Source organism: Colletes gigas, unplaced genomic scaffold, assembly GCF_013123115.1.
Source record: "Colletes gigas isolate AHSC1104 unplaced genomic scaffold, ASM1312311v1 Colletes_gigas_Sc00013, whole genome shotgun sequence".
Classification (NCBI taxonomy): domain Eukaryota; kingdom Metazoa; phylum Arthropoda; class Insecta; order Hymenoptera; family Colletidae; genus Colletes; species Colletes gigas.
This window is the reverse complement of record NW_025106642.1, coordinates 4,878,947-4,901,509: the sequence shown is the minus strand read 5'-3', so window position 1 is coordinate 4,901,509 and position 22,563 is coordinate 4,878,947. Positions and strand designations below refer to the sequence as shown.

The 22,563-nt window shown below is 40.1% G+C and overlaps 1 protein-coding gene across 2 annotated transcripts in view; it reads right to left on the bottom strand.

Moving 5' to 3' along the window:
- Positions 1-1,926: 1,926 nt before the first annotated feature.
- The window catches only part of LOC122399433 (TGF-beta receptor type-1), a 50,378-nt gene continuing 29,741 nt past the window's right edge, over positions 1,927-22,563 (bottom strand). Inside the window, exons 3-8 of one of the 2 annotated variants that reach the window (XM_043400113.1) lie at positions 22,339-22,493; positions 7,652-7,885; positions 5,917-6,150; positions 4,941-5,281; positions 4,551-4,790; positions 1,927-3,773 (exon numbers count right to left, since the gene is read on the bottom strand). In XM_043400113.1, the coding sequence (XP_043256048.1) occupies positions 3,651-3,773; positions 4,551-4,790; positions 4,941-5,281; positions 5,917-6,150; positions 7,652-7,885; positions 22,339-22,493 (1,327 nt within the window). In that variant the 3' untranslated portion in view covers positions 1,927-3,650. Of the gene's footprint in view, positions 3,774-4,550; positions 4,791-4,940; positions 5,282-5,916; positions 6,151-7,651; positions 7,886-18,108; positions 18,318-22,338; positions 22,494-22,563 lie in introns of both variants that reach the window. The other variant, XM_043400111.1, reaches the window with a different exon arrangement.

The window sequence follows — 22,563 nt, the reverse complement described above, 5'->3', positions numbered from 1 at the left end:
AGTCGTTCGAGATCGCTTGGTACTGTCTCTACGTCCATAGTGTTCCACATATTTCACAATAATATACAAATATCATATAAACATAGATCTACACAGGGTTCTTAAGAGCGCTTGAATAAAAAAACGAAAATTAATGAAGAAATCACAAATATCAATATACATTAATTTCCAATTCAAAGACGAGAAAAATAAACTCTGAAACTGCATCGGGACGCTGGTAAATTTTGCAAATATTTTAATTTTACAGAACAATCGTAGATAAGCAATGTTTACATTCTCCGTTGATACAAACTGTGTTTATTGTTGCAAAACAATTCTGCAAATTGTACACTCTTCAGCTGTACTTTCTATTGTTTTCTGACACATACTAGTAGAACGAAAAATACGCGGATATTTAATTTTGTCGTGAAAGAATATTTTCATTGTAATATGTTTACATGACATTCTCGTCTTATTTTCAATTGCAAATGTGTGCAGAGACGAGCTAAATTTTATTCAACACTGATTTATTACCAACTATTTCAACGATGATTTAATGAAATATTCCATTCTGTAATTAAATATTTTACCTGTCCCTGTCTGTGAACCATTCTGTATCAACTGAGATGTTCGTACAACATATACTTAAAATTTTACACTGCATCTTGTACGTAGTTGAGGTTTGTCTAATGACTTCGAACGACCAATATTTTCATTTGTATTTGCACTTAGAAGCGATATCAGCTCTCGAAGGGTCCAACCGGATCGCCGCCACGAGGACACCCCGTGAAACCGCATCGACGCAGTAACTATATCGTATGTACGTATCATAAATTAACCTACGTCGTAATAGGAATGTATGAGAGAATCGCCCGGTAGAATAAAAGCAGTTTCCCCGGCGAAAGCGTCGATCAGTTAAAAACATCCGCGACGGTGGTACGCGACACACGCCGCGGGGTCAACTATTCAGTTTTCAATTATTTAATCGTTACCTACTAGTCGAACATTAAGATCTCAGTCTTTTGGTGAGTTGCAGAACCTGCAGATATCGCGACGCGAACGTGGACATCTTCGGTCGGTGGCGTTCCGGCATTTACATGGAATCTCATCAGTGATCGCCGAGGAGAAAGGAACGTACGCGAATTCGTCGATTATCGAAGATCTCGTAGACGATCGGGGGGGGGGAGTATCGTCCGTCTGGGGTTCGAGTTTGTTCGAGCGTTTAGAAAATGAAAGGGAAAAATCAGTAGATCGTCCGGTTGGACGTCGGTTGGTAAAAAACAATATAAAAATACAATTATGTGTTCGAAGGACACACCGTCCCTTTATATAATAATAATTGTAAGTTCGCAGACTTTTACGTTGACTATTGGATGACAAAGATTCTTTCTCTTCTCTCCTTCCCGGTTTTCTCTCGCGCGATCTGCGTTTCCCTCGTTCTCGTACACGAGTGTCCACCTCCTTTATCGCGTGATTACGCCTAACGTTCCATCGAGGAAGTATCTTATCGTAAATGTTACCGATTTAACGGACCGTCTTTGGGGCCGGAACAAAAGCCGCCAAAAACAATCAAGCTTCGCAGAGAGACATACCATACCGAAACTCTCGCATTCGCTATAACTCCGCCACACGTAAAAAACGCACGCAACTCCGTCGATCACGACTGCTGTTCGTTTGACGAGACCGCGACTTGCGCGAACGCGCGCCTCGATCCAGCGTTCGAGGCTTCAATTTTGAAAAGGAAAGCGTAAAGTACGGGATCGTGAAAAAAGCGTCGAAGATCGTGGAACGCTCGATCCAGGCGCGTCGTTTCGAATCTCTTCTCGCTTCTTTCTCTCTTTCATCCTTGAATCCGTGAAAAAATCCCCCGAAAATATAATTTCTCCAATATTTCTTTTCTTTTCCGTCGATATTCGTTTACGTCTCATTTTTTTTTCTCTTTTTTTCTTTTTGTTTCTCTTAAATCTTTTTACTCTGTCTCGCTTTCGTTCAGTCGCAAATTCAGTCTGTCGTACCACTCTCTCCTCTCGCTTCTCAGTTTCACGCGATCTCTTTCGTTCTCTCGCACTCACGCAGTACCGTATACATTCATTCTTGAGCTTAGCACCCTTCAATTTCAGCCTTCCTGTGTTACAAAGGAAACACGCTTCGAAAGTCCCGCGTATCATGACGCACCGCCTTCAACACGCGCATTACAATACGCAAAAATATTTTGTCTTGAGCAAAACATCTGGGTATGTCTACAGACTAAGAATATGTATACATTAGATGACGCGGTTGATGAAAATGAAGCCCGGAGAAGTCGCGGAAAAAACTTCGTTGTGTAAAAACCTTGAGTAGAAACTTAGCGTCCCGAAGGGGTGATACGTGACAAAATTGTATGTTTTCCGGCTCGAAAAGCAATATTTTTTTCGTGTCGTATTTTTATATATTTTTTTTTACTTTTTTTTTTTAGAAAAAGAGCGTCGGTCAGTGTTCGTACAATCTTGGTTCCTTTCGAACAAAAACCACGTGTTTTCCCACCGTCTGGTCACTTACGTACTCGACAACCACAATTGCTCGGTTTCTCTCTACCTACCCTGTATGTTTACAGAATCGACGAACTCGATCCTGCAATCGCAAAGAACGAGAAACAAAGTTTATGCATTTCTCTTGTAACACGGTGTACGGTATATGCTCCCAAGAAAAATGAAAAAAAATCCAGTCTCTGCACGCACCGGTAAAGTGACAAATCCACATCGTGAAATGTAGAAAAAGAAGAGTAGAATAACGTTACAGCGATCCTGATATAATAGAGGCCGTTCCCGTGGAATCGACCAACGGATGTACGAAATCAAAATCGCATGGCGGAGCGCGAGCCCGCCGGGGCGTCGATCGGTCCGTTCGAGCGGCGAAAATTTTTACCAATGATCATCGCTTAATGGAATGAAAACCTCCCCCGTGCACACTCAATGAATAAATCAGTTCGGTTAATCGAATCGGTTTGCCCGATAACGAATATACATAATTATACGTGTGTATATATTAATATACAAATTTATCGTTAATCGTTAATATTACTCAATAAACGTCGCTATATAATAAATTTATATACCTTTATTATCTTATCGTTTACTATTAATAAATATACAGCAGTAGTGTGACGCGTGACCAGGCGTGAATCGTTCGATTAACCGAATCGCCGTATCGCGCGTTTAAAAATTTACCCCTGGTACGGATCGATCGATCGATCGACGAACCAACCGGCTCGTTCCCGTTCGTGGACGATCTCCGCCGATCTTGTCCGTGTTTCTGTCAGTCATTGCTCGTTAAATGCTTTCAACTTTTCATCGAGTTCACTGGTTTGCACGACCTCGTCTCGTACGGGATCCGATGCTCAAAATTAGGGGTACGACTCGACGAAGTCAACGCGATTAAAGGAACGTCGTCTCGATTTCTCGACCAGTCTTTCGTTAGGCTCTCTGCTTCGCTATTAGAATTCCCTTTCCTTCTCCGTATCTATATCATTTTATACATACCTCTAGAACTTTAGCGCGCAACGCGGCACTTAAAAAGTTTTATTGCGGTAAGTGTTACGGCATTAGTGTCCACGTGTCTTTCGAGCACTTCTGTTTTTTTCATACGTCACGACGACCGCCGACAAACTGGCGCGCCCGATAACGTCCCCGTTCTTACTTCAGGTCCTCCATCGCCCCGTAATTGGCCAGAGACTTTTTAATCCTAAGCGCGGTTAGCCTAGCTGCCGCATTGTGGTACCAACACTCCTTCATCACCTTCGACATCACCTGTAATGCCTGCAAAAACGAAACAGGTGTGTTATTTAATGAATACCACTGGAATGAGCTCGACTCGTACTTCAATTCGATTAAACTGAACGTAATTAAGGAACTCTATAATCTTCATTGCTCTGTCGATGCAGTGTTTGGATGACTACAAAAAGTGTTGAGGTACCTGTGCTCTGGACCTAACAGTTCAAGATTTATACCATAAGAGATGTTGAAACTGACTTCTATTGCATCAATCCTTTCTTTAAGTTACTCAACTAATTTTCGATACCATGAACACTTGAAACAAGAATACTCTTTAACTTCTAAGTATATAGAGGAAGCTAATCTTATATCGATTGATATTGAACGTGGACTAGTGTCTACTAATCTAATAAAAAAAGTGTGCAATTTGTGTTTAAGTTTGCCTAATAATAAAATGCACAAATCTCTGCTGCACATTTTGCTTTACTCTTTGTATTACGTTAGTCGACATGCACGGTTTGGCTTGTTGGTAACTATGTTGTTGGGGCAAAGTCGAGGGATTAGTATATAGAGGAAGCTAATCTTATATCGATTGATATTGAACGTGGACTAGTGTCTACTAATCTAATAAAAAAAGTGTGCAATTTGTGTTTAAGTTTGCCTAATAATAAAATGCACAAATCTCTGCTGCACATTTTGCTTTACTCTTTGTATTACGTTAGTCGACATGCACGGTTTGGCTTGTTGGTAACTATGTTGTTGGGGCAAAGTCGAGGGATTAAGAGATCGAGCTCCGGTGATCAAGGGGGTGTTTATAGTTACGTCGATCGACTGCCACCGGTTCGGTATCGAGGGCCTTTGCCTGTCGGTGCACACAACTTTGCGCATCTCCTCGATCGTCGGATCAGAAGGCACCAAGTCGTAAAACGGTAACTGATATTCGTCGTGAATCCCGCCGACGTTGCACCGCCTGGCGATCTCCCAGAGGATCAGCCCGAGAGCGTATACGTCAGCCCTCTTGAAGGAATCAAAGTGGTTCATGTTTATCGTCTCTTCGAGAACCTGAAAGCAGAACCAACAATTCTCAGGAGCCAACCTCCTCTCCAGCTGTGAACTTTCTACGAAGGAACTCTTGCACGCCGCGAGATCGATCATTAAATACTCCCTCGCGATCGTTTCGAAATTGTAAGCGTTTTTATTTTTTGAGATTACCTCCGGCGCCATGTACCGCTTCGTCCCGACCCGATTATTGAGCTGGATGTCGACAGTGTCCGTTATTACGTCATGCCTGACAGCCAATCCAAGATCACCTATGGCGCATGTACCATTGGTCTTCACGAGGATGTTCTTCGACTTCAGATCTCTGTGAGCGATGGCCGGTTTCCCTTGCGTGCCGACGATTTCCATGTGAAGATGCGCCAGCCCTGTGGCGATGGACAACGCCATCCTGATCATACCGTTCGTGTCCACGGTGGATCTGTTCAAGTAATCGAACAGCGAGCCCTTCTCGTGGTAATCCGTGATCAGCCACAGTTGTGTCCACGTGCCGTTATCTGCGAACAAAAGAAAATTGCAGTTGCGATTCGATGTAATTTTTTGTTTATATAGAGACTCAAAACGAGTCCTCCAATAATTTTGATGATTAAAGTATCGTTGCTGGTAAGATTCTTGGCAGTCATCCTTCTTCCTGCGTTCGGTTTATTGTAGAAATTTTCAGGCAGAATACAAAACCACTGTTCCATTTCCTATCGATCGTACTTCGCGCACAATTTTCATCCACAAAGCCGATTAGCTCTCGACTATACATACATCCAAGTTTCAACGCCTCGTTTAACCAGCTTAATTGAAATCGCGTTAATCTTGTTAAATAGAGGCTAACGGACTATCGAAGCAAACGAAATTTCATGAAATAATCATTGTCGGTAGCGCCAGAACCGTTTAATAGAGTTGTTGCGAAGTGAAATTATCCGAATAACTGACTGGTTTTAACATTTTAATAAACAGAGATTTTCAAATCGTAAGTTCTCGAAACTCGAAACACGTTTTGAGTTAATAATTTTTCTTTTATTTATGACCTATGAGAGACTTTAGATTAATTTGGCCAGGTTTGTCCAGTCCTCTGCGATCTCGTTAAGGAGTCTGTTGTTTTTGAGTTTGAATTCTTAAAATTTCTGAAAAAGAGAGATACCTTTGTTGTCAGCAGCGATGAACCCCAGGATATTGTCGTGCCTCAACATCACCGTCTGGTATATTTCTGCCTCCCTGAACCAGGACCTCTCCTCGCGCGAGCTGAAGATTTTGACAGCGACATTTTCACCCCTCCAACGGCCACGCCAGACCTCGCCGAACCGACCTTTCCCGATCGTCTCTACGAGTTGAATCTGGCGGGCTATGCTCCGCTGTACCAGAAGCGGCAGGCCTACTTAAGAAAGGATGGGCATTGAAGAACACGAATTTCAGTATCGTTGAACATGTCTCGTGTGCGCGAAATTCATGCTCTGTCCCGCACAGTGTCGGGCAAACATCATTCGCGAATAACAAATAAAAACTTTCATTATTCATTATTCAAACACTAGATTCTTCTGCATCAATCGGATTCAATATAAAATGAGTTCTGTGACTTTAAATATGGAATCTGAAACACGTCAAATTGACGGGTTCTGTAAACCTGGTGTTATGATTGAAATCTGAAATTTGTATTCGTTGTTCGTTAACGAAATTTGCCAAACAACTCGTACTTGAACAAGCTTCGCAATACTGTTCTTAAAGTAAGCCGGAGCTTTTTGGAAAAACATTGATTAAATTTAACAAACCAAAGTGTGGATCAAACGCAGTACAGTAGAGTTCCGATTATCCGAATAACAGGCATATTTACCCCGAGTATTCTATGGTATTTTATGGTAATTTATTTCTAAAGTAGAGCTCATGGATACCTACAGAAATATATATTAAAAACAAGAAACGAATTTTTAAGACAAATCGACAATTTTTCGGCGAGAAAAAAATTTTTCAAATCGTTCTAAAAAAATTATTTTCGGTTCCGGGGGTCAATTACAATCACTTTTGGTCATTACACATACCCCCGAAATCCTACGCACTTTCGAGAAAAAAATTCGGGTAGGTGCTGAAATTTTTTGTGGGAAAAAAATTTTCAATTCGTTCTAAAAAAATTATTTCTAGTTTCTGGGGTTAAATACAACCATTTTTGGTGAATACATATACCCCCGAAATCCTACGCATTTTCGAGAAAAAAATTCAGAAAGTGCCTAAATTTTTCAGAAAAAAAAAAATTTTAGATCGTTCTGAAAAAATTATTTTCAGCTAGGGGGGTCAATTACAACCATTTTTGGTGAATAGACATACCCTCGAAATCCTAAGCACTTTCGAGAAAAAAATTCTTTGCCGAAAATGTTTCCCCGAAATTTCATGCATATGTTTAAAAAATCATAACTTCCGAACTGTTTGGAGGATTTCAATGTTTCAAAATGCAAACAACGCGTATTTTGGCGCAGAGTATGTAGAAATTCTAAGAATGTGACACGAAAAATCAGAGCCTCAGAAATATGCTCCGAAAAAAATGCATTGGATCTATTCGTATATTTTATATGTAGATATAGTCTAGATCCAGCATATTTGATCTTCCCCAGTCCCGAGTATGGCGGATAATCGGAATTTTACTGTACTTCGTTTTCAATTTCGTCTAAAATATTTAACACGTTCATTCATTTTCATTGTAATTCAAAATGACACACATTATCATGCATTCTACATAGTTTTTATTTTTTGAAATTATTATACACTTTGATGTAATGAAGAACAAATGAAGAACGTGTTAACGATTAAAAATTGTAGTCACGTCTGAACTATGGTAAAAATAAAAATAACGCGTTAACCCACATACGCGAAACTTTTATTCGACCTACCTGAGCCACTGCCGCTGGTCGTCATTTCCAGCATGTCCTTGATGGTAACGCCGCCCAGGATGGGTCGATCCGGCGCCTCCAGCGAGTCGTCCGGAAAATGCCCGCCGGGCCTCCTTCTGGTCATGTGTATATGATAAATGACCATAACAACCACGCAGATCGCGCATATCGGTATGGCTATCGTCAGGGCCATCTTCCATGTGACCCACGTTGCGTCGTCGCCACCCGGTGAATCTTTTTAGCAACACCTTCGATTACGGTCTGCTCGATCGACATAATCATTTGCGCGTCAAACCGCTCGGAGAAACGCGGGCATTCCGTTCGCGAGACTCTGCAAGCCCCTATCTTTCCGATAATACGAGCTGCAGTTGCAAGTTAGATAACAGAAATTATAAATACCAGAGGCGAGTTTTCCCTGGAAAATCCACGTATCCCGTAAATAAAGCGTTAAGCAGCGTTTTATTTGTTCTCTGGTACCAACGCAAAATCGAGAATCGCCAAATTTCTGGCTATCGTGTTCTTTGCGAGTCTTGCAGACCCCCGAGCGCGTTTCTCCGAGCGAATAAAGGAAAAAGCAGCGAAGCCAATCTCGAAAGGGAGATCAAGGGAAGGAAGGCGCGACGCCGACAAAACAGATATATATATATATACATATGCAACACACGGGAACACCATTACAAAACGTGCCTAGCGAGAAACATACCACAAAAGCATGCCCGCGACACCAGCTTCGATTCGATAGATGCGTGCAGCTTGCGATTAGATGCGGGGACAAGTACACAGGGGACGGGTTAAAGGGGCCAAACTCTTTTCCAACCAATGTGAAAATATTTCGGCGTACCGAGTACCCGAATCGTCCTCGTAATATTTCAGATCGATTCGCGCGAAGGGAATGGAGATTCCGTTGGAAGGAAAGCACCCTGGTAGATGTCAACGTACAAGAGCATCTCGATGATTCACCTCCTCCGTATCGCGATCGATCGTTAGAAACGATCCTCCTTTACCTGTCGCTGGTTAGTGCATGTACAACGATGATGCAACCCGTGCCCGTGAGTCATCGTGCGGATACAACGCTTCTCTCGTGATCTCTGCGTATCGTCGCGATCGAGGCATCGACTCCACTTACCTTGGATCTCCGTTCGTCGCGTGTGGCGAGTATCAATCCCTCCGTGAACGCACGCGGATGCTGTTAATCGGTTATTCCTCGAGAAAACCACACAAAAACGTTAACAAGAATGTTAAATCGGTGAGACGTTCCGTGGTTTCGAATCGCGTCTCGATTGCTCGTCGTTTCGCGGGATCGATTCTCCCTTTCGAATTAATCGACAGTCGTGGAAAATGGTTGAAAACACGCCGAGATGGATCGATCACGAGAAAACATATCCGTCCAGCGATTTACGATCAAGGCACCAGATTGATTACCCGCCGGTGGAATTCGATGAGATGACGAGCAACGATGAGAGGATAGAACAAAGTCGGTGGCGAATGATTGCACGTCGATGAAAAATACCAATAATAATTGGGGATAACCCGTGGAACGGATACCTCGCTGACGCGTCGTGTTAGTGTACGAAGTACCGATATACGTTTTCATCGGCTGTGGCCCCGTCATGCAATCTCCGAGCTGGGAACGAGGCGAGCAATTTCCCTCGCGAACGATTGATTCCGACGTACGAATATCAAACGATTTTATATTTAATAACGGCGAAACGAAAAATGCCCGAGAGTTTCGGTTTATTTCAAAATACCTCTTCAAATTCTGTTCAGATACCGTCTCGTTTGTAACGCTCAGGCTACTTTTCTGAATACAATTTACCGTACGAAGGGATTCGTCATTGCACGTTAATACTTCAAGGTATGATTGGGAAAAGGAAACGAGCTTTAATTTAAATATTAACCCTTTACATTCCCACAAATTAATTTTGGAAAATAAACTCTTCTACGATAATTTAAATTGTATTAATTTACTTCGTTAAATCAGTTTACTATGGATAGAATCATAAATACATATTAAGTCAATTATTGAATTATTCTTTTCTATTACCTATCCAATATTAAATAAATAATTTTTTACAACTTGAGAAACAAAGCCTCGACAATGCAAGTTAACTTTTGCCCCATTTCGTGGTGAACAATTTCCATCCAAAAATATCAGCGTACAATTACGATCGTTTTCCTTGCATTATTCAGATTCATCGGCGATCAACCCCTTCGGCAATTTTATTCGCCGTTTTGCATTCCGAATCTACGCGTTCGACCGGTCTAAGTATATTCTGCGTTCGGCAGTATACTACAGGCTACATTCAACGAATTACTCGATCGATAGCATCGCTGTGAACTTGTACAACGTGCTCGAAATGGGCCTCCGTTTTCAGAAACAAAGGAGTCAACGCCACACAGCTTATCGCGTTGATTCGATCCCGCAATTCCCGACAATTAAATATCACGACTTGGCGCGAGCCCGCTGTTCCTTTGCCTAAAACGATTACAACGTTCGAGGGAGGTGTCAGGGGTTTTTGAATTGCGAAAAAACACCAGCTACTTCGACTTCCGATCGATGGAAGCCTTGGACGTTGCGTGGGTGAAAGTATCGGGAGAGAAACGCGTAAACGACGTTGTTAACGTATGGAAACAAATCGTAGGAACGAAAGCACGCACGAATAACTAGCAGACTATCCCCCGGATTTAGAAGAGCCCGTATAATCGATGGAATACCGCTTTCGATACGTCCCATCATCCCTCCGTCAATACCGGGCGAATACGCCTCGTTACTCTGTACAACGTCGTGCTGTCGTCCATTTTATTTGCGATACCGTCGCCTCTCTTGCATTCTCTACGTCCGCTTTCATGCGTCTATTATGTTGATGCGCCAATGTTTGCAAACGATGAACCATCGATGCTGTTCCCGTACACTTTGCAACGTTCGATCGGAACCAGTCGAGCGTTTCCACAAACACGAACTTAAAACGAACACGCGCGGCTTTGGATTCCGAAGTTCGCTCGCAAATATTGCTCGATTATTATTGTCAATATTACTGTACTGCTATTCGGTTCTTTTTCCAGTACAGTTTTGTTCAATTTTACTTTCAGTTGATTCGAACTTTACAGGGGTGGATTTGATAGCATCGCTGAATCACGCCCTTGACGCGTTAACTGCCCAGACCAAACCCTTGAAATTGCCATTTACACCCCACAATTTGTCATTTATTTGTACAGTTAACATTTGAGGGTCTAGATTTATTTTCTTTAACATCTCCGCTTGAGAATTAATTTTCTTGGCTCCTCGCTTTTAAAAATTAACTAAAAATACGTATTTTGGAGACTGAAAGTAATAAGAAATTTATTGAACTGTAAAATAAGGAACGGAGGAATTAAAAATCGACCGTCACCAGCTTTTAACACTTTAATGCGCGTTTTTGGACAAAGATCGATACTGAGAGCCGCTTTAGCAGTTTTTGTACGCGAAAAGACGCGATGTACGTACGTACTATGTCAACGGCCTCTAGCTCGTGGAAACGAAAAGACGCGACAGTGCGTCATCCGCCATTAAAGTGTTAATTACAAACGGTCTGTCACGCTGTGATGCCCGGGATTAATTAAACAGTTAAGCGCGTCATGCTCGACTGCCCTAAATTCATGACAGCCGGTCAGATTTTAGTTGCGTCCGATGTTAAAGGATTTCGATGCCATACAGAGAATTTCCAACGATCTTACGTGTTAACTATTTGCGCTCCAACAATGCATTAGCTGCCATAACTGCTGAAGACATACTACTCCAACAGTTTACTACCAGTAAGATTATTATCTTTTGAGTCACACATTGATTAATTTCGTTCATTTCGTGTTCATTGACTGTTATTTTATAGTGATAATATTGAAATTTATTTATTTACCTCATCATGTTAAGTATGTTTGAGTCTTCTCATATTATAATAATTCTTGAAAACGATTGATTTTACTCTGTCAACAAAAAATCTGAAATTCTTTTTTTTTTTTTTTGGAATTGCATTCCAATATGTATCGATATTCACTGAATTTATAAATGAATTCTGATCAATAAAAAATGTATATTTCTCAAAAGTATTCTCGTCTACGAAACATTGCGCAAAGAGCCTTGAATAAAAAATATTCGTAGCGCAAAAGGTTAACTTTTCTAAAAGAAACGAATCTATTCGATGAACCGATGCAAGATCAAGTGCTATAAATTGATCTGTCCGTATCGCTGGTAATCCATCGTGGAGAAGCAGACGAATCGTTCCCGAACGGACTGTACGATCGTTAATCGGTTAAACTTTCAACGCCTCGAACAAGGATCATCGACATAACATCGCTCTGTTTTCGCTCGCAATCAGCAATCTCGCATTTTGCGTCGTATCTGCGATTGTTTGACTTACGAGCCTCCCGACGTCCGACACACGCGATCCATGATCTATTTGCCTATTGATAAATGCGTTCGGAATTAAGTTAAACCGTTTCCGCGCGGCGCTTGTGCGATAACCAGGCAGATTAGGGTGGCGGCTGGCTACGTAGTGTTCATGATAAATGCTTTTAGGCCATTCCGCGGGCCGAAATAAAACGAACTTTTCCTTCAAATGACTGGGTAAAGAATGTTAATTGAGAGAAACGAATTGCATAGTGGGGAAATAATTGTTACAACTTTCCTTTATTTTTGTTATGATAGGCTCTCTGGTTGAACTATATTTTCCTTAACTGTATATTTTTAATTTTGATTTATGTGTTAGATTTTCTAATTTACATTTATTTATTAATTTTGAATTTCAAGTAGGATATTGACCATTTGAATGTTGTATAAAATGGAAAATAATTGTTATTTATAATAGGCTCTCTGGTTGAACTATATTTCCCTCAATTATGTATTCTTAATTTACATTTATTTATATATAATAATTTTGAATTTCAAGTAGGATATTGACCATTTAAATGCTGTATAAAATGGAAAATAATTATTATAACTTTCCTTTATTGATAATAGACTAACTATACTTTCCTCAATTATGTATTCTTAATTTACATTTATTTATATATAATAATTTTGAATTTTAAGTAGAATATCGACCATTTAAATGCTGTATAAAATGGAAAATAATTGTTATAACTTTCCTTTATTTATAATAGACTCTCTGGTGGAACTATATTTCCCTCAATTATGTATTCTTAATTTACATTTATTTATATATAATAATTTTGAATTTCAAGTAGAATATCGACCATTTAAACGCTGTGTTAATCAAGACCCAAGTAGATATTCGCCATTTCAACATAATAAACTATTTTGTACACGCGTTACTGAATAGAATTAAAAGTGACCAACAATAGTTTTTTGGATATTTTTTTTTGTAACTTTCCCGTTGTTTCCAGGGTAAATAATTATGTGTTTTAGAGTCCTTAAGGTCTAGAGAAACTGGCAAACTTCTGTCCTTTTGAAGATAAAAGAAACCATCGCGAGTCGCTTCGAATAACGCAGCGACGCGAGCACACTTTTTAATCTGCCTGGAAAGTAACACGAGCGTAAATATTCCAGATAGGAGCTGGATCATTCTCTGAAATTCGCCGTATCGGCCACGGGGAAACAAGGAACCGGAGCGTCGCGACGAACACGGGCGAAATCCAACCGCGGCGTCGACGCGTTATCGCGGCGCTCGTATTTGAAACGCGTCTCGTAACCCGTGCAAACCCGACCGAGAGAAGCCAAACGACTTTTTTCGCTGAATCGCGAGGAAAGACGAAATACGCGACGTTAACGGCGGACGATTTTACGTAACTGTTCGATGGCTCGACGAAGCGTTTTTTTAAAAGCAATTAGTCACATCCGCGATGCAACGAAAACACGCGTCGCGATCGTATGGATTTGTCGGTTTTTACACCTGGTGAACCACGAGCCACGAAATTTATCTTCACCTTGAGGCTCAAAGTCCAATTCTTTGTGTATTTTTAAGCGTTCCGATCGCTGAAACGACGGAAGATTCGGAATAAAGGAAAGCTGGTCGATTTTGCGATCTTTCGAGATTCTTTAGGAATATCTGGTTTATGTTCGCGTTTATTTTTAAATGTAATTTTTAAGTTTAACAAAATTATTCTATTTTTTTGGTAAACACGATTTACTACATCCCTTTCTCGTTATTATAATTTTTAAGTTTAAAAGAATTGTTATATTCTTTCGTTAGAAAATACAATTTTTTATGAAGGTTTCTTTGGGCTTCATCGATGCGGTGAAATTAGATAATTTCGTTCCCTTCTTTATGTAAATAACAAATTTATTTTTCCCGCCATTGTAAACCTGTATACGGTTTCAAACGCTTGGTAAAAGTAAAGAAATAATAATCGAGCGGAAATTTGCGCGTGTGAAACGCCGATCGAACGGTAGGCATCTCGATTTTATCGAGAGTGTTCGGGTTGCGTCGAAATAGAATGCGATTACCGGAGTGCAAGTGTATAAATTCGGCATTATCTTATCCCCGAGCAGCTTACAAGGCGTATATTATCTCCGCTACGGTCCGCTCTGTCCCTTATTCTGCATACCTATGCAGATGATACACAATCCTCCGGCCTGATTGCGACATCATGAAATTACATTCCACGCGCGAAATTCTGCGCCGCGCTTAAATATTACGCGCGCTGATAAAGCCTGCGTATCGGCCGCGAAATACGCGGATATCTCGAGTTTATCGAACAACGACGAACCGAGGGGGCGAGAGTAACGCGTTCTTCGATACATCGAATCGATTAATTCGAGCATCGTTTACGTCGATACATGTTTGCCCGTCGCTCTCGCGGGTACTTCGATGATAAAACGCTTCGGCGATATTCCTGCGATAACGTTTCTAATTGCTCGAAATCGTAATCGATCTTGATACACGGGCAAACTTGGAACCGAGTTGCACGCACGATTATTTAGACTCGAACGACCATCATCGATTGTACAGAGTTCGAGGCGATCTAATAGACGTATCGTTGGACGATCAAAATCGCACAGATAGAAACATATTTCATCGAATAAAAAAACTTAGAGACGATTTACTGTAATTTTATCTATATTTAATGCTTAGTAATATGAAAAGAAACGAACCTTTCTAAATATGAGAAGTATAAAGTTACTACGATTCAGTGTGGAAAATACAAAATTGTTTAAATGTTTGTTCAAATGAAAGATAAGAAAATAAATAATATACCACACCTGGGAAAAATTGTAATGGTGGATTCTAGATGCCAAAATAGGACGAAAATCAAGAATACCAATTTGTTAATGGAGCTTTCGTTAAAAAGTTATTAACGTTTAAAGTTCCGCCTGTACTGAATTTTTTTCTCGAAAATGGGTAGGAATTTGTGAATATGTCTATTGACCAAAAATGATTGTAATTGACCCCTGCAATCGAAAATAATTTTTTCAGAGCGATTTGGAACATTTGAAATTTCAGGGGAATCGTTCATTCATGATCAGACATTATATTTTCGGTAAGGAATTTTTTTCTCGAAACTGTGTAGGATTTCGGGGGTTTGTGTATTCACCAAAAATGATTGTAATTAACCCCCACAACCAAAAATAATTTTTTCGGAATGATTTGAAATTTTTTAATAACTATTTAATGAAGCCTTAGTCAAGAAATTGATGTTCTTGATTTTTGTCTTATTTTGGCCTCTATTTTTTTATCGAGAAAAAATCGACAATAATTATGCGCTATCTTTGCATCGAATTGTTATAACTTTGTGGTTACGGATACTCTAAATTCTAAAACATTTTGGTAGAAATTTTGAAGATAGATAAATAAAAGAAATTGGAGATTGATAAAATGATATTCCACCGTCAGTAAAGGCAATCGTGGAGGTTCGCGAAAGAACTTATCGCTTTTGGAATCTTCTCTTATCGCTGTTAAGCAACGGTTTCGTCACGCGTTCGATTCCGTAAAATCCGTAAGTAGGCAGCTAAAAAAAATTATAAAGACACCGAATAAATATAGATAAATTGCACAATACATTTACAAAAGACGGAGCTATCGTAATGTAAACGGAACGTATCGTCGAGTTATGCAATAGAACAGCGGCCTCGTACAATAACAGTACAAAATATCGAATAACGAATCGCGTCCCATTGCCCGTGGTTTTGTCAGCTCGGTATAAGCGAAATCAACAAAGACAACGTGTACAAGGATCGATAGAGAGAAATGTGTGTGATAGAGATGATCGCCCAGACAATTCACATAAAGCATCGAAAGTCGATGATCAAAAGCCCGATTTTTCATTTCCATTCTTAACGCGCGCGTCATTCCAAGGTCGTTATTGCGAAGATTTCTGCTGATCGGCGTTACGTAATGCGAAGATCACGTTCTCGTGCACTGATTTCGCGAATTATTCGAAAAAATTTATACGAAGCATGTGTTTCGTTACGTTCTCTCGTAGAATCGCGTGGAATCTCTTTTTGCGTTAAATATTACGGGAAAAGGATTTTCCTCCTTTCGGTGTCGAAAGTGCAGGTTATTGTTTCCTCGTTTTAATGCGAATTCGACAAATTATATAGGTTCAACGCCATTTGAGTTGCAGGTGTTTTCTGGAAACTTTGATTAGAATTTTAACGATCATTTGTTAACATTCGTTTATCCATTTATTTATGGAATTTATAATGAAACACTGCACCATCAACGAGCTCGACACAATCTATTAAAAACTGTGACACCTCACCTTTAGACTAGTTTCAATTCTTAAACTTGAGTTATCAGAATTAAAAAAAATTATTTTTGTGAAGTTTCATAAAAATCAAGAGCACCCATCATGGATGTTTCTTTCAAGTGACTATTGAATACAATTTTGTTCGTATCAGAGCTTCGTTCTCAAAATTATATCATTTACCTATGAAAAAACAGAAATAAATTCTTGGAACTACCTGCAACCTGAGGCATAGTAAACAAACGCAAAAACTTCACAGAGCGATCGAGATATTAAAAAAAAACTACTTTGCACTGTCGATCCTCTTTTTATAACCTCTACTGTACGTCAACAAATTTTTTAATAAAATGTATCAAGCTTGATCATCGATTAAAACGTATAATTGGTGTACTCAACGACTTCGCGCTAAAACGATGGTTCTTAATCGACAGTTAATAGCTTTTAAAATCGTTAATATAATGCAAGAAAGGAAAAAATTGTTATCCGAAATCCAAGTCACTTTAACTCGATATTGCATGAATTTTATATTATATATCAAACAAGAAATTCTTTCCTAGTTATGTGTACTATAATATTATGGATCCTGCGGGGTTATTAAAAGTCCTCGTAAGAAAATAGCTTACGCAAGTCCCATAAAATTGTCTCGGTGAATTTTATTGAATCCCCGATCGGACACTTTATGCAAAAAACGAATAATCTCGTTTCACTTTTGCTCGTATTTTTAAAAGAAACGGAAATATTTAAAATAATCACATTAAATAATCAAGTTAATTCGGTATATTAATTTGGTATATTAATTTGGTATATTCTTTACTATACTTCTTCTATGTACTTTTTGCTTCTCATCTTTACTGTGTGAATAAGGTTTTTAAATATAATAAAGATAAATAACTAGTTAGTTTTGACTAGTTTTCCTTCCTCTATTGACCTGAAACTTTATTATCAAAGTCTTGCAACTATGAACGAAATATTTCTATACAACAAATAATAAACTAATTAGTATCCACAGCTAATAAATTTCAAGACTTCAGAAGTTATCCTGTTCAGGGTTGACGAACTTTCATTTACAAATAACAAATGAAAATTATATTACGACTGATTTGTAAACTCCGATATACATGCACGTTTCAGTCGTAAAATTTGAATTATTAGTAAATTTTTTAAACCGACGTTCAACGTGAGCAAAAGCTGGTTTACGAGCGAATCTAACATTTTTATTCGTTATTCGAGAATAAAATTCTCTCAGCTCTGATCCTAGTGAAAAGACTCGCGAGATATCTCGTCCATGGTTGCAAAGCGGTTAACTGTGCCATAAACTTGACGCTTCTGAGCAAATTAAGTATTTCTCTCCTCGCGATCGACGCAAAATGTGAAATATTTCGATCTAAATGCGCCTTATAAAATAATTTTCTTCAGCAAATAACTGAAAAAATTGTTACGCTTCTAATCTCAGTAATTAAGCGTTCGAAACACTTTTCTAAAGCAATGATTCGTAAAATGAACATGGCAGCCTGTTCATCTTTCGTGCAACGGAGGTGAAATTCGACCCCAACACAGGGCTTCGCTGGCTCCAAGGGGGATCCCCCTTGGGAGAAACGTTCAACTTACGAGTCACGTGTTCATTTAAAGAATCATCGTCAAAAAGATCAAAGGGATTAAGAACCATCCGGGCGTCGAAGTCGCGGTTTCAAATCGTTCCGAGAACGTAGTTCATCGTCGCGTGGAAATCTCGCGGAAACCGACCTTGGAAGGAACCACAGTGTGCGCGGAAGCTGTACCTCGTCCGAGGTAATCGGTGATTCGAGAGTACGGCCCACCTCTGGTCTCGCGAGGGGGAAAAGAGGGCCTTAGTTCGCGATTGCAGTAGTCGGCGTGGTCGCAGCAGGCGACCACGTACTCCACGTCACCTGGACCGCGTAGCGTGCTATTCGTGCTGCACCAGACCGAGTACTCGGCCGCCGGGAAGAAGTGCACCTTATCGTAACACCTGAGAACAATTTACGTCATGTATACCCGGTCCTGGTCACGTCCAAAAGCTGTACCCGACCTCTCGCGACTCGTTCGCGTTTTGAAACGGAGGCACGCGACACGAATCCGGGGAAAATGAAGCCTAGGGAATTCTTAACGGTACCTTGTCGACGGAACGTGGCCATTTCCCTTTTCTTTTTTCAGACCCGATACGCGTTCAAACGAGAAACACGCGCATTGTAAATAAATTATAGATTCTTCCGTTTCACTTTGTCGCGTCCAGTGATAAATTACTCTTATTACGCGGTTGTAAATTAGCGAGGGTCATCAGCCGCGGAATAACAGACGGCGAGATAAGTTTGAGAATTAATCATTAATAACCGGCGATCGGGCCGGTGCTTGCTTTTTCTTTCACGGGTAATTTGGCTGTTAAGGTGCCGTATTATAACGTCGTTATCTCTAGCCCTTCAGGGACACCGCGTCGTATTAAACATTCTTTCGTCTTTTACTTTTTGGACGTGACTGAAAATTACGATGACGAACGAGAGGCCCTTTGGTGCACCGCGTCCGATGAAAATGATTTTACAACGCACGGTAGTTGCTTACGTCCGACAAATTGTCAGCTCGAGGTTTATATAAGAAACCGTGAACTTCGTTCGCCGGATAATTGAAAATAAATATTACTGATTAAAAGTTCGTGGTCCGTTTTTAAATATATGTTATTGCTTACACAATAATACTGACACAGATATTGACACATTGACTCTTTGAACTTGACATTTGTGAAATCATCAAAACACTCGACGCCGACTCGTCGAATCTTTTAACGAGTAATCTGTTCTGTAAACAACCGTACAACAAGATACCATTAAGCACAACATATTTATACGCTACTTAGAAATATCGGCGATGTTAACCTTTTTAATTGACTACTGAAAATAATTGTTTTTTTTTAATCCCTGATGAGAACTACGACGGTTACACAAAGTACCTATTATACAGAGTTTTGTAAGCTGTGGACGGCAGGTAGATTCCCCATTAAATCGAGGGTAGAACAATTAACTCGGTCGTGTACCAAGTTGATTGCATTTCTTTGCTTTCGCGAATCTTTTGAAGGTAGAAGATTCACGACAGCAAAGGAACTAGAAAAATTAAATCGAAAGGGCGTGCAGAAATGAAGATAATAATAGCTACAGCTGAGTGTACGATCGAAATGTCGGTGCAAGATTGCTTCCTATTCGTTTTAATTGCATGAAAATTATTAAAAGACAAACCTTCGCGATCAATGCATTTTAAGCGTTCCGCGGACAGATTCGCTTTGGAATAATTTTCAATACCAGTGAATCGAGCCGCGATTTACATTGAATATTTAACTGAACATAGTAATATCGATAATAAATGCATAAATGTTTCCAAGCATTCCAGAAAATGGCTGATACGATTTCCTGCAAAATTTGAGATCTTATTGACAAAGTTTTTTTTAACAGGAAACTATATTTTTCAACCTAAAAAAGAAGATATGTATATTTCACAATAATAAACCGTGTAGTTTAAATTCCTCGACAAAATGTACTTTTATGGCCACTAGACGGTGCATTTATGGTCGTGTACAATAGGTTGTCGATCTCGATCGTAAAAGCGTTATAGAACAGGATAAAAAGTATAATATTCCATTTTGTAAAAAAACCAAAGTGGATATCTGTGTTTGGTTTCCTTCAATACGGTCTCAAATTTCGAAAATAATCGATCGTATGGACTGTAAACACTCACAATGAATTTTAAAACAAATTCACGTGTTTAACGTCTTGTTTACATCTGACACCGACCCTTCGAATATTTTACAACTATCGACGACTAAAGGAAAAGAGTTAATACGTATAATCTATCGGATTTATATACAATAGGATGTAAAAGGAAGACTAAAAAATAGGGTTGGCGGAGCGTATCTAAGTGAGACTTTCTCTCGAAAAGAAATTGAAAGGAAATATTTACAAAAGATGGTCCTTTTCGCAAGGATCTGTTTACCAATGTCACTACGTGTCTACTTTTGCTAGAGAGTGCAGAGAGGAAAGATATGGCAACATGCTACCGGTGCTTTCCAAGTTCACTCAGGAGAACTTCCGGTTCCCGAGCGCTTGTAAGCGAAAAAATAAATACAGGAGGAGAATACCTTGAAGTAACAAGAACCTCCATAGGTGGCAAATATGTGTACTGTTTTTTTATCTTAAACGATAAATAAAAAGTCGTCGTTCCCGCGAACGTTTAATTATATAACAATAATCGTCGATATTACACCTTTTACTTTCTCTATTGTACTTTCACAAACTCGATCAATTGTTCAAAATACTCGCAACCCAAAATACAAAAAGCGGCACATCGAACATATTTAAGCAAAATAAGAGAATCGTTATACGTAACCGGCTGTACTGCATCGAAAGAATGTGAGAGAGGATGACGATGAAAGGGGGAACAAAGAAGGATGTGATAAATACTTTGGGTTCGAAGACGCAAAAATAAAAAGACAATCGACCATATGTGCGGAAAACGATAGCAAACTTTCAACTTCTTAGATGTTACGAACTTTCACGAAAGCATTATTTATTCATATCAATACCGAGTGTTACTTTACTTTTCATTTTCAAAATAAGACTAAAAAGAAAAGTTCTCCAAAAAAGAACGTTTCAAGATAGCAGATCGAATATTATATTAAACAGTACAATAATTCTCGATTACTTAACTAAAATATGGAAAAGGAAAGAAAAACTTTCGAAAGACGAATACGCATCTTCCTCGTATTTATCTATAGAATTCCAGAAAAGGAACGCCAACGAAATATGTACCAATTTTGAGGCACAAACGCGGCCTCTCGTGTACGATTATAATAAATCTAAATAAATTAAGCGTCGTTAGAATGCGCATGTATTTCACGGGACTATCGAGTAAACATTGCGCGTCGTCCCCGTATATATGGCCGTGCAGGGCTATCGATCATATCGGTCGTTAAACGAGACCTACTAAACCTGTTCGCGCTTCCGTCGTTCGAAAGGAAGTCGCCAAAGCGGAATGGACCAACTTTCGCGGGACGACAACGAGCGTCCTCGTGGCCGCGTGCAAACGCGGAATGGATTGCACGAGAGGTGAGACGTGTGGTCCGGTATATTGTGCTTTATCGGGCACGTGTAGCAGAACGGAGAGAAACGCGGATTCGCGAGTGCAAGCGGCGCATTATGCAGCGCGTATGCGTGTGCATCGTGCAGCCACCCAGTGGCTTTCTACTCGCGGAACTACAATGTGAACGCGGGCGTACATTATGACATTCCGTAAAATGTGCATATACGTATATAGATATATGTATATGCACACATGTATAGAAATCTGGACATAAATAACAGAGTCGAGCGCGACAGTACGAGAAAGAGACAGCGAGAGCGTGTCAGCAGGTTTGGTGATGTGCGAGAGGGAGACGCAGCGTACATAAATGGAGGCCGCGAGAGACAATACACAATTCTGCACGGTAAAGGAAACGAAAGAAACGGTTTCGCGATCGGCGTACGCGTATCGACATAATAAATATGCAACGGAACTGTGCGGGGGGAGCCGTGCGTGCGCGTACGAGAAGGTACATCGTTAACGATCGTTCCTGCTCGCGATCGAACGGGGGTTGGCGTGGGTGTATGTAAAAGTCGAAGCGCCCAAGGAATAATCGCGTCGGATTGAATCGGTAATGGCGGAATAATTGTATCAAAGAGAAAGCAAGAACGGAAGAAACGTGGAGGGCCGGGAGCATGAAAATTTAATTGCTAGTTTGAGAAACGAGACGCTCTCCGGTCAACTATGTACACAGCGTTCTCGAGTCGAATGAAAAATCGAAAGATTATTAAAATAATAAGAGTGATAGGAGAGTAAAGTGAAAGAGATAGAGTATGATAGAGGAGAGAGAGAAAGAGAGAGAGAAAGTGAGGCAGAGAGAGAGGGAGAGCTGCAGCAAAAGCCTGAGCCACCTGCAGAGTTTTCGCTACTTCCAGGTCGATGGACTGTACCTTCTTTGTTGCGAGGGTGCAGCTGAGGTTTCAGATCCCGATTGCAAAAATCCTCTTTGCAGCACTCGATGACAAAGGTCGTGTTTCGCGAGTCGCTCGTCATGCAGAAGATGAGCGGCTCGGGCTGCGACGACGACAGCTGTTTATTCACGCACCTTCAAGCCGAGTTTGCACCAGTTTCAGAAAATAGAGTCAAACCAACGTAACGTCGGGGGGATGGACGTG